Source organism: Anabrus simplex, chromosome 1, assembly GCF_040414725.1.
Source record: "Anabrus simplex isolate iqAnaSimp1 chromosome 1, ASM4041472v1, whole genome shotgun sequence".
NCBI classification, from domain to species: domain Eukaryota; kingdom Metazoa; phylum Arthropoda; class Insecta; order Orthoptera; family Tettigoniidae; genus Anabrus; species Anabrus simplex.
In genome coordinates this window covers 371,171,143-371,182,695 of record NC_090265.1, presented here as the reverse complement: position 1 = coordinate 371,182,695, position 11,553 = coordinate 371,171,143, and the positions used below count along the sequence as shown (strand labels likewise).

At 37.9% G+C, this 11,553-nt stretch overlaps 1 protein-coding gene across 1 annotated transcript in view; it reads right to left on the bottom strand.

The window, feature by feature from the left end:
- Nucleotides 1-2,804: 2,804 nt before the first annotated feature.
- mRpL39 (mitochondrial ribosomal protein L39) overlaps nucleotides 2,805-11,553 on the bottom strand; it is an 86,166-nt gene continuing 77,417 nt past the window's right edge. Inside the window, exon 9 of the mRNA XM_067143011.2 lies at nucleotides 2,805-2,917. Within this exon, the coding sequence (XP_066999112.2) occupies nucleotides 2,855-2,917 (63 nt within the window). The 3' untranslated portion in view covers nucleotides 2,805-2,854. The remainder of the gene's footprint in view (nucleotides 2,918-11,553) is intronic.

Genomic DNA, 11,553 nt, shown 5'->3' with positions numbered 1-11,553 from the left:
AACAATGGACGACAGGTTCCTGACCAGTCAGACAATATGAATTCACATCCAGGCCTTGTATCTGCTACACCCAAGAGAGATTGGGTGACACTTTATTATTTTTGTTATTTAAAAAATATACGTATACCTTCTGTAAACTAAATTTAGTTTGTTTATGTTCAGAAATAACTAACTCAATTTTCTGACAGATTTGTACTGTAAACTGGTTGGAATGTTAAAATATTCACCCATTATGCTTTATTTTTATTAATTAAAAGATCTAATGTGTGACCATCAGGTTTAAATGCAGGCCTAAGTAATATTTTTTAAAATAAAACAATTTAACTCGAAATAAAAGTTCAACTTATTAGGTCGTGTTCAGTACATATAGTACATATTGAAGAGATGTACAGAACAAAAATGGCCAACTGGACACCAGTGGGATCCAAACCCAGAATCTCCCGATTTTGTATACAATGTATTCATGAAAACTAAAATATTCATTTAAAAAATTTATCTTGAAGACTAAAAAATAGCCTATGACTAAAATAAATTCCAACTCATGTATGGGGGGGGATACACATATTTTTTATAAGAAAATCCCTCCCTTTCAAACTGGTGGATATGTGGAGGGAAAATGTAAACAAACTATTTTACATCAGTATTCACATGTCATTTATATGTCACAGCCATTATGTAGGGCACAAATTATTTTTTAACACACAAACTCTATTACTTTCTTGAGTAATAGGAAGATTTTTAAATAACCAATCTCTATTCATCCTCCACATTATAAGGTTATAGATTAACTTTTAAGCTTCTTATTACCCAGGTATGAAACACACTAGGAAATGCTCGGGTAGGCCAACAGAGCCCCCGAGTAACCAGTTATCACTAGCCTTAGTCTCTCTCTATACATATTTGCTCCTTTTCATTACTTATGAACTTGATGAGGAATACCACAGTGATGATGGATCCTATCAAGGCTGGGATTCAAACCTCAGATGTAGCTTTTTCAGTCCTGTTGAGAAGCAGACTTAAGTGCTAAACTATGGAGCAACGTTACTAGACAGAGGGAATGGGCAGAAATCAACCTAGAATTCTATTCCATCGCTGCCATGCTGAATCAAAGCTGGACTGGACCAAACAACAACCTAACTAGTGTTACACAGACTCCACCATACACTGTGTGTTTGTCCAGATTTTCACAAGCTCGAGAGAGACATATATTATTGCAACGACCTGTGTATCTATAGCTGTTAGGTTCTCCAGTCTGTTAAAACTAGCTTATGATTAATAAAATTTAGAAAATACCTGAAAAAGAAAACATTTAACAACAAATAATACCTGAAAAAGAAATAACTGAATAAAAATGGACTGACCCTACAGCAATATATATTATTACTTATGACAGTGAGAACACAGCATACATGGTTTCATATATAGTGTGCTATACAGGTGATACTGCTTAAATAGTTGTTTCGTTTTCAAGTGTAATCTGTTGTTAAACTGATAAGAAATGGCTCAACCTGTGTGAAAGTTATCATCGATTGTTTCAAGAGAAAGAACCCTTATGGGAATATTGTAAATCGTAAAGGTCATTTGTGCACAATTCATCAATAATAATAATAATAATAATAATAATAATAATAATAATAATAATAATAATAATAATATCTATTTTTTTTTTTTACGAGGGATTGTGGAAAATCTTCAAAAGACACTTGTGAAGGGTCCGCACTCCACAAGTGTGTGGGATTCTTACCCACTAAAAACCACACACCCTTTTCCCACGATGTGTATCATCACCCCGGAACCGCTCTCGCATTACTTCAGGGTGATATCGTGCTTTGTCTTTCAGACGTCTTCTTTCTTCATTTCTCCTTTACGAACGTTCGTGTGCTTTCAAATCCTTCTTCTTCTGACGAAGGACATTCTCCACGTACACTGCCACGCGATCCCAGGATTCCTGGTTTCGCAGCATCACCGAAATAATATTATCTGCTGTCAATTCTCCTAGTTCAGTTTCCACACATCTTCTCTGAATCGTCCAATGGCCGCATACAAAAAAGGTGTGAAATACGTCGTCAATGTCATCACAGTATATGCATGCTGCGTCATTCGCTCTGCCCACTTTATGCAGGAATTTCCGGAAATATCCATGCCCTGTTAGAAGCTGCGTGAGGTAGTAATTTACTTCACCATGGGCCCTTTCAACCCAGATATCCAAGCGTGGTATCAGTCGCTTGGTCCATTTGCCTCGAGGGTCACTTTCCCATCTGAGTTGCCATCGCCTCATCTGTTGACTGAAGGCACGCTTCTTTGCACATTTCTTTCCCAGCTCTCCTTGGGTTCGCCAGATTTCATGTCGCTCCAATGCAAGTAGGTCTATTGGGGCTATTGCTGCCACCGTGAGGATTGCAGGTTCGGAGACCGTGCGGTATGCGCATGCAATACGTAAAGCCGCTCTCCGTTGTACGGCAGCTATCCTTCTCCGATACCAAGCGAATCTCAGGGATTCAGCCCAGATTTCAGAGCCATATAAGAGCACTGACTGAACCGTCGACATGAGAAGACGTCGTTTGCTGGATTTCGGACCTTTAATATTTCCCATTAATCTGCTAAGTGCAGTCATGTATTTTACTGCCTTGTCTGTCGCTCTCTGAATATGATTCCAGAATGTGAGCTTGGAGTCAATAATAATAATAATAATAATAATAATAATAATAATAACAACAACAACAATACTGAAATTCTATATATAAATTGAGGGCTATACTCTTATAAATCAAAGGATGGGAAGAAAATAATCTAAATCACAGCAATTTCTTTCACGTTTTTATTTTGTTATGTTACTACAACATAGTATAAAGTACTATGCAGGTGATACTGCTTCAACAGTTGACTGCGTAGCTGAAGAAGAGATTCGACCAGGATTCTGAAAAATATAAAACAAATATACAGCAAATTATAGTGAAAGCACATCACACATGATCTCATACATAGTGCATTTGATTATACAGTTAACCCACATTATAAAACACTGTTGTTTGTTCTTGGAATAATAAAGAAGAAGGCATTAACTCGATGTCACGTTTTAAAACATTCATTTGAATGACTTATGCAATGTAGTGATATACTGTACAGGAATATCCTGGAATATTATTAATTCATCATTTAATTATGTAAGTATTCTGAATTCGTACAATACCATGACAGATGTTACATGTAAATTTTATACAGCTACCATAAGCAAAGTAAAGCCCATTTATTTAGGTCTGAAAAATTATTTCACTGGAGCATACAGATACACAGATAGGACTGAAGTTTGTAACAGGTCAAGGCGAGCTAGCACCAAGCTCTTTCCCCTCTAACTGCTTTGCCCAGGGTTCCAAAGCTATTCTCAGAAACAGTCCACAGTGTTAAGCTGTAAGTAAATTCCCACTGTACGCCATTATCATTCATTCAGAGCAAATGTAGTAAGTTTGTTGGGCTATGCCAATTGAGATAATGAGCTACTAATGAGGGTCAGTAGCATCCAGCCTGTTCACATTCCTAAAAGATTGGGTAAAAGCCACACTCCCATTGGAAGATAAATTTTCAGGGTTCCTGCCAATTTTTAAATCAACAGTTGATGGTATATAGAGTACACTTTTAACACTATACAACATTTCTGTACCTGTGCTACCAATGGCAAATGGCCATAGGTGAGGGTGGCATTATATCGAGGTAGTTTCTATGCTACTTTCATCACGCTCTACCGTGTCCAATATGGCAGTGTACATCAATTTCATTTCAGAATCTCTGGCCAGGAGGCAACAAGGGGATGTTGTTTACACAGACTTCTCCAAAGCCTTTGATTCAGTTCAACATGATCCTCTACTCATTGTCAGCATACGGGATACGAGGAAGTGCTTTGGAGTGGATTAGAAGCTATCTCACTAATAGGATTTGCGTAGTAAAAGCTGATGGTATTATGTCAAAGCCGTACTACCCTACTTCAGGTGTCCCCCAAGGCTCTTTACTGGGCCCTCTTTTCTTAATAATAATATTATTGGCTTTACATACCACTAACTAGTTGTACGGTTTTCGGAGACGCTGCGGTGCCAGAATTTAGTCCCACGGGAGTTCTTTTACGTGCCAGTAAATCTACCGACACAAGGCTGACGTATCTGAGCACCTTCAAATACCACTGGACTGCGCCAGGAACGAACCTGCGAAGTTGGCCAGCACTTCAACCCTCTTTTCTTTGTCATATTCATAAATGATATAACATCATTTATACAACACAGTAATTGCCTTCTCTATGCTGACGATCTAAAGATCTTTAGGGTGATCAATAGAGAGTTGGACTGTAGGTTGCTGCAGTCTAACTTACACCTCTTAAGTAACTGGTGTAAAAAGTGGCTGCTTGGTTTGAATACTTCAAAATGCAATGCAATTAAATTTTCACGTAAGCTGGAACCAGTAAATTTCCCTTACCATTTATGCAATTTCCAAATAGCTCATGTGAATGAAATAAATGATCTTAGTGTGACACTTTGAAACTGTTATGGTCTTTCCTTTGAGAAACATTTAGACAAGATTTCTAGGAAAGGGTTTAAATTACTTGCCTTTCTGAAAAGAAACTGTGCTGAATTTGTTTCTCCTAGAACTCTAATAACTTTGTTTTGCACTCTGATCAGGCTATCGTTAGAATACTGTTGCGAGGTGTGGCTACCTTCTCAGCAGTATTTAATACAAAACTTGGAAAGAGTCCGAATAAGGATCATGAAATTGATCAGCTACACGGGTTTGGGTATTTCTCTCTCTTCCTCAGATTACGAGTCTTTTTTGTGAGACTATGAGCATGAGGACCTTGCACTCACGCCACAGATGTGCCAATGCTCTCTTACTTTATGAGTATCTGACGAATAGAGTGGATTGCTCTACATTATTGAAGCTGATTCCATTACATGTTCTTCGTCGCAATACTAGGCAAAGGTATATTTTTCATCTGCCTAAAGTGAGAACTGTGGCTCGGGCTAACTCATGGCTTGTGAGGGCACTAACATCACTGAATGAGGTGGGTGATTCAGTGGACCTTTTTCACTCGTCCCTGTCTAAAATCAGACATGCCCTAATGACCTCATGAATGAAAGCCCTATCTGTAAAATATGTACATGTAAATATGTAAATGTTACTAGATGTAGTTTAATAATGTCAATTATTTAAGGAGATGTAGTTTTATTTGGTTATTTATTTATTTATTTATTTATTTATTTATTTATTTATTTATTTATTTATTTATTAGTTTATTAATTTAAGGTACTGTAAAATTGCAGTTTTGAATTTTATGTCATCTCTGTCTGTCTGTCTGTCTGTCTGTCTGTCTGTATGTATGTATGTATGTATGTACATGCATCACAAGAGAAAGGATAAACAGAATTTAATGAAAATCGGTATGCAATGTTGGAGTGTCGGCCTCCGGATCCTAAGATAGTGGGTTAAAACCCGGCAGAGGCAGTCGGACTTTTGAAGGACGGAAAAAAGTCCATTCGACACTCCATGTCGAATGATGTCGGCATGTAAAAGATCTCTGGTGAAACATTTGGTGTTTACCCGATAAAATTCATTAAATCTCAGCCATAGACACCCAAGAGAGTTTCAGTTTTCTCGGTCTGCCATCTAGTAGGCCTAGAGTAAAATGGAACATCAAAATTGACGAGCAGACAGCCAGATGGCATCAAACTGAAATGTCTGCACATGGTAGCCGAGGCCATACGATTATTATTATTATTATTATTATTATTATTATTATTATTATTATTTATTAACTAATTTTATTCAGCCTGGGCAAAATGATATTTTGGGGAAGGCCTAAAATTTTATTCTCATATATCTATGTTATTATTGGTCCTATCAAAAAACACTATATAACAAAATTTATAGATACAATAATTTACGATCACTTAACCCTCTACTACATGAATTATTTTTCGTTTCCGTTTGGTGAAGAAAATTTCAAGCTTTAATGTTCAACATACGCTCAGTGTTTTAGATGTATCAAAAATTCTTAACTGGGCCTAATAGCTTAACACTGGTATGTGATGTGGATTGCCATATTGGAATATATAGACGTTTTTTCTTGATTTTACGCTAAGCTTTTAACATTCAAAGACCGAACATGGGTACGTATTGCAGGGCGCAAGTATACTTGCACGACCGTTGGTCGGTAATGTCTTTGAGGTTGAGCCAGAGGTACTCCTGAAGCCTGTGGTAATATGACGGGGAGGGCCCACGTAAAATAAACGGTGGTTGGTACGTGTGGATGTTGACGGGGTGGAAGGAGTACCTTTGGTTGTAGGGCTGTTTTGTCTTAAGTTATGTAAAAAAAAAAAAAACAAGGCATCACTGGAATATATGTTTAATTAATTGTACAGTTGAAGGTGTGACGTAAAAATACCTCTACCTACAATATTTATCCATGTATACAGGTGAAAAGTTATTTGTTGCCTAATGGCAACAGTATGCAGTAGAGGGTTAAGTCTAATACTTTTTTTTATTTTTAGAATTTGCTTTACGTCGCAATGACATAGAGAGCTCTTATGGGATAGGAAAGTACTACGACAGTGAATGAAGGAAGCGGCTGTGGCCTTAACTAAGGTACAGCCCCAGCATTTGCCTGGTGTGAAAATGGGAGACCACGGAAAACTATCTCCAGGGCTGCCGGCAGTGGGATTTGAACCCACTATCTCCCGGATGCAAGCTCAAAGCTAGGCGCCTCTAACCGCACGAGCAACTTGCCCGGTTATACAGTTTTACTGTGACGGCTATGATAACAAAGATATTCATGAATTTCGATTTTTTATGCTTAGTCCATATCAATGCCGAGCCACAAGTAAATGGCTGAAAAAGAATTTAATGAAAATCGGCATAAAAATTCGGGGAATAAGGCAATATAGTCTAGGCTATAAATAATTTTATTCACGCTGGTTTAAATTGTAGATTAGGGAAAAATGAAATTTAATTATCAAATATCATTGTTTTTAGTGGTCCTATCTATAGATAATACGCAGATATTGGCAAGGAAATCTCTAGATGATTTAAAATGAGAAAAATTTGTGGAGGAATGTAATGAAAGGAGGAAGAAGGACTCTCTTCATGCTGGATGCCCTAATATCACAGTCAAAAGAAAAATAGATGTGAAAGCCTACAGTACTGGAACCCGATACTTCGCTTTCTTTTAAACCGGAAGGAAGAGATAAAATCAAGATGAGCAATAACACAAAAAAATATGAAACTGCAAAAAGCCACAGAAAGCAAGGAACCAAGTATGGCACAACAAGTCATTGACAGCGAGAGAGAGGCATGTCCACTTATCCACCTCACAATCTAGGGAACAACATGAGGGGTTCACAAAGAATATAATCATGCACATGCTAATTAATTATCCTGTCAACGATGAGTACTTCAGCTTGTATTTCATATGAATAAAGGGAGACAAAGATTAAATATATTTTGGATCCACCTTTTCAATACAATAATAGTTTTTTATGTAAATTATATTACATACCGTTCACAAAAGAGTGGTACTAGTTTTGATACTAATTCTGTGTCATCATCAGCCAATGATGTGAAGGTGCAAATTATAAATAGCCAAAGTCAATATAAAAAAACATGTCAAGAAATATACAATAGCCAATGATAAGTTAAAACTAAGCTTAAAAGTATGGTACAAAAACTTATAATGTAAATATGGTGCTTTAGACCATGGAGTAAAATTCTACAAAATCTTGAGTGAAGAACAAGGTTGTTAAACCTATGTACACATGATTGGTAATCTTGCTTAAAGTATATAAGTCTTTAAAATGTTTATATTTTGTACCTTGGTAAGAGGAAAGCGTAAAACATATGTCATCCATGTGAAAATATATCTTGTTATGGAAAAACTATGGTATTCGACAGTTTCATTCCTTGAAGTCTTAAATCAGGCGGTTCTACAGGAAACAAGGTGATCATGTGAAGATCTTACTTTACAAGAACCATGGTGGAGTTCCAGTTCGATACGGAACAAAAGAGATCTAATAAGAAAGACGAAAGCCAAATTAGGTATGATAAACTAATAATGCGAGGAAAGAGAAGAAAGAAGAAAGGTATTAGACTCACCTTGTGCAGCGTGTTGCAGTAGTTGATGAGAGGAGTGGAACCGGATTTCTGGAAGTGTGCAAGAGTGGAAGACAAAGCAGCAGAAAGGAGGGAGAGTAGGGAGAGGGTAGAGAGGAAGCAACAGCAGGGGAGTGGGATTACAGCAGAACAGAGGAGCAGGGTAGTGGAGATAACTGACGAGGGCATATTGCGCATAACGTGAAAAATCGAGCTCATGTTTGGAGATCTAACACTGATGATGACACAGAATTAGTGTCAAAACTAGTATCACTCTTTTGTGAACGGCATGTAATATAATTTACATCAAAAACCATTATTGTATTGAAAAGGTGGATCCAAAATATATTTAATCTTTGTAATCCCAGTTCAATACGGAACATTATGAAATTCGCAACTTTCAATAAAGGGAGAATAATAAGAAGGTACAACAGGTCTCCCCGAAACAACGCACAGGATGTAGTAAGTATACAAGAAGGAGAGGAAGGAAGGAGAGAAGTTGTAATATTATTAATAATAATGCTATTTGCTTTATGTCCCACTAACTACTTTTACAGTTTTCGGACACGCTGAGGTGCCAGAATTTTGTCCTGCAGGAGTTCTTTTGTGTGCCAGTAAATCTACTGACACAAGGCTGACGTATTTCAGCACCTTCAAATACCACCGGACTGAGCCAGGATCAAACCTGCCAAGTTGAAGTCAGAAGACCAGCGCCTCAACTGTCTGAGCCACTCAGCCCGGCAGAGAAGTTGTAAAAAACAAGTGGGCTAATGTATTAAGGGGAAGGAACTTGAAAGCCAAGGGGTCTAGTCAGGGGCAGAGTTCAGAAGAGGTATCAGTGAGGAATAAGAATGAGTAATTGCAGGGAGAATACCAGAGGGAAGACAAGGAACAGGGATATCTTAGAGAAGAGGAGGAGGGCTGTAAGAGAAAAGCAAAACACAGAGTAGAGGATAGGAAGCAGGAGGCTGAACAAGATCATAAGAGGGAGAACAGGGAGGATGAAGTAGGTTCTACAGCTGTCAGAAAATGAAGTGGACTAGGAGGGAAGGGAATCTGCTGACGTGGGTGGAGTTGAGGCTCTGGTCATGGAGAACTCTATTGTTAGGCACGAGGGGAAAGTGTGTGCAAGAAAGGGAACCATGGTCGAGTATTATCTAGGAATTATGTTACGGTAGATGTTGAGGTAAGTAGAAGGAGGTAAAAAAAACTAACCCCATGGCACTACAGCCCTGAATGGCCTTGGCCTACAAAAGTGACTGCTGCTCATCCCGAACACCTGCAGGTGTCATGTGGTCAACAAGACGAATCCTCTCGGCCGTTATTCTTGGCTTTCTAGGCGGGGGGCGCTATCTCAACGTCAGACCTCAGATCCAAGTAAAAATCTCTGACCTGGCCGGGAATCGAACCCGGGGCCTCCGGGTAAGAGGCAGGCACTCTACCCCTATACCACGGGGACGGCAAGTAGAAGGGAAGGAGGACGGTAACGAGTACGTGGTAGTTGGTACCAACAACAAAATGCAAGACTTTGGAGTGAGATTAGGATATCCTAATGGGTGGGTAGAGAAACAATACTGATATCATTACCATAGCCTATGAACTTCAATTATCGTGAGTTGGTTCATTATCATAACCTATAATGGCTCCTTTCCACTAAAGATGTTGTATCTAACTTGACCCAAAGAGGATAGGTGGCACTGATATGCCATCTGTCTCCAAAGATTTTCTCTGCCCTAACTCTCTCATTGTAATTCTTTTATTTGACTCTTTTAGATGAAGCATTATCTGATCCTGTAATGATTAAGAAGGGCATTCTGCAAGGCAGTGTTATTGGATCTTTTTATTTACAGATACAGTGAAACTTCCCCAGATGACCACCACTTTAATCAGACTGTCTGTTTCCATGACCATTTGCCTCTGACACAGAATTATTATTCCATTAGGCTAAGAACAGGAAGATGACCATCCCTTTTCCTGACTGACGACAACTCATTTTAGACCTGTCTTCCATAGCCACCTGAATATGACCACCTTTGTCTCGCAACCCCAACTGCAAACCATTTTTATATCATCAATTCTATTTTCTCAGGAATGTGGGAAACTGCATGTACAAATAAACTGTTGCTTCTATCTGCTGGTGGTGGGCCACCTTGTAATTCCATTCCTACATCCTAACGGTAATGTACTTTCACCCCCTCGTTTGCTGTATTCAGACTCAAGGCTCTAGAATACATCTCTACTGTACTGGTGCTTTGTGTTAAACCACTAACTCTAGGTCACTGACCATTGATTACGAGTAACGTGTTGTTCTCCTGTGAGGGTGTGAGAGCAGATAATAAGCTATTGTATTTCGTGTTAAAATCTTAAGAAATGCACTAGTAATTGTTCTGTCTTCAAAGGCAAAGCGAGAGCAACTTGTCACAACAAAGAGAAAAAAAGGTATGTTCTTTCTCTAGAAGAAAGAATTTCCATGATTACAGAAAGTGAAAAAGGATAACTGAAACGTGATTCAGTGAATCAATTTTAATTGCGGAAAAAGCCATAGTTTAAAAAAAAGTTATAAATATTGCACCGTATTGTTCATTCAGTAGTAGTAGTAGTAGTAGTAGTAGTAGTAGTAGCAGTAGCAGCAGCAGTAGTAGTAGTAGTAGTAGTAGTAGTAGTAGTAGAATGTTTTTCACATTCAAGATGACCACTCCTCTAAAAGACCAAATCTGTAAGTCTTTTAATCTGGTCGGCTTAAAGGGGATTTCACAGTATACTGTATATCAATTATATGAGTAAAGAACTGGAATCACAGATAAGGCTTTTTGCAGATGATGTTATGCTATATTAAGCAGTTCTTCACAAACTTTGAATGCCGCGCCCCCTTCTGGAGCTAACCTGTCTTGCGGCCCCATTACTTTTCCTTCCCTCCCGCTCATTACACATTACAGAGCACAAGATTCCAGTTGAAGACAACTTCTGTTAATAATAATAATAATAATAATAATAATAATAATAATAATAATAATAATAATAATAATAAGTGGCCTATGACAACAAATGATAACAGTTAACATTTTTTTATAAATATGGTAATAATAACTCATTTATTTAATGAAACTTAAAAAGTGCACCTTTGTGTGTGATCATAAAATAAGGCATTTGTCAAAGAAAGAGCCAATTCAGAAACTTCATTTACACTAACTAAAGCACGTTAAAGTTCTTAAAGCTCATGAAATTCCAATAAGTTTGTAGAAAATGATCCTGTAATATTGTGGTTCTTGTTGTTATTACTTAAAGCTGGCACCGAAGATTTAATATTACAACTATTGTAACTCGTAAATATTACTGGTTGCATGTACAGTGATCTAGCGTTGCAAAAACTGGTTCAATTCACTTCAGGAACATTGTCACTAATTAGTTTCTAACCAACCCACATCTGTG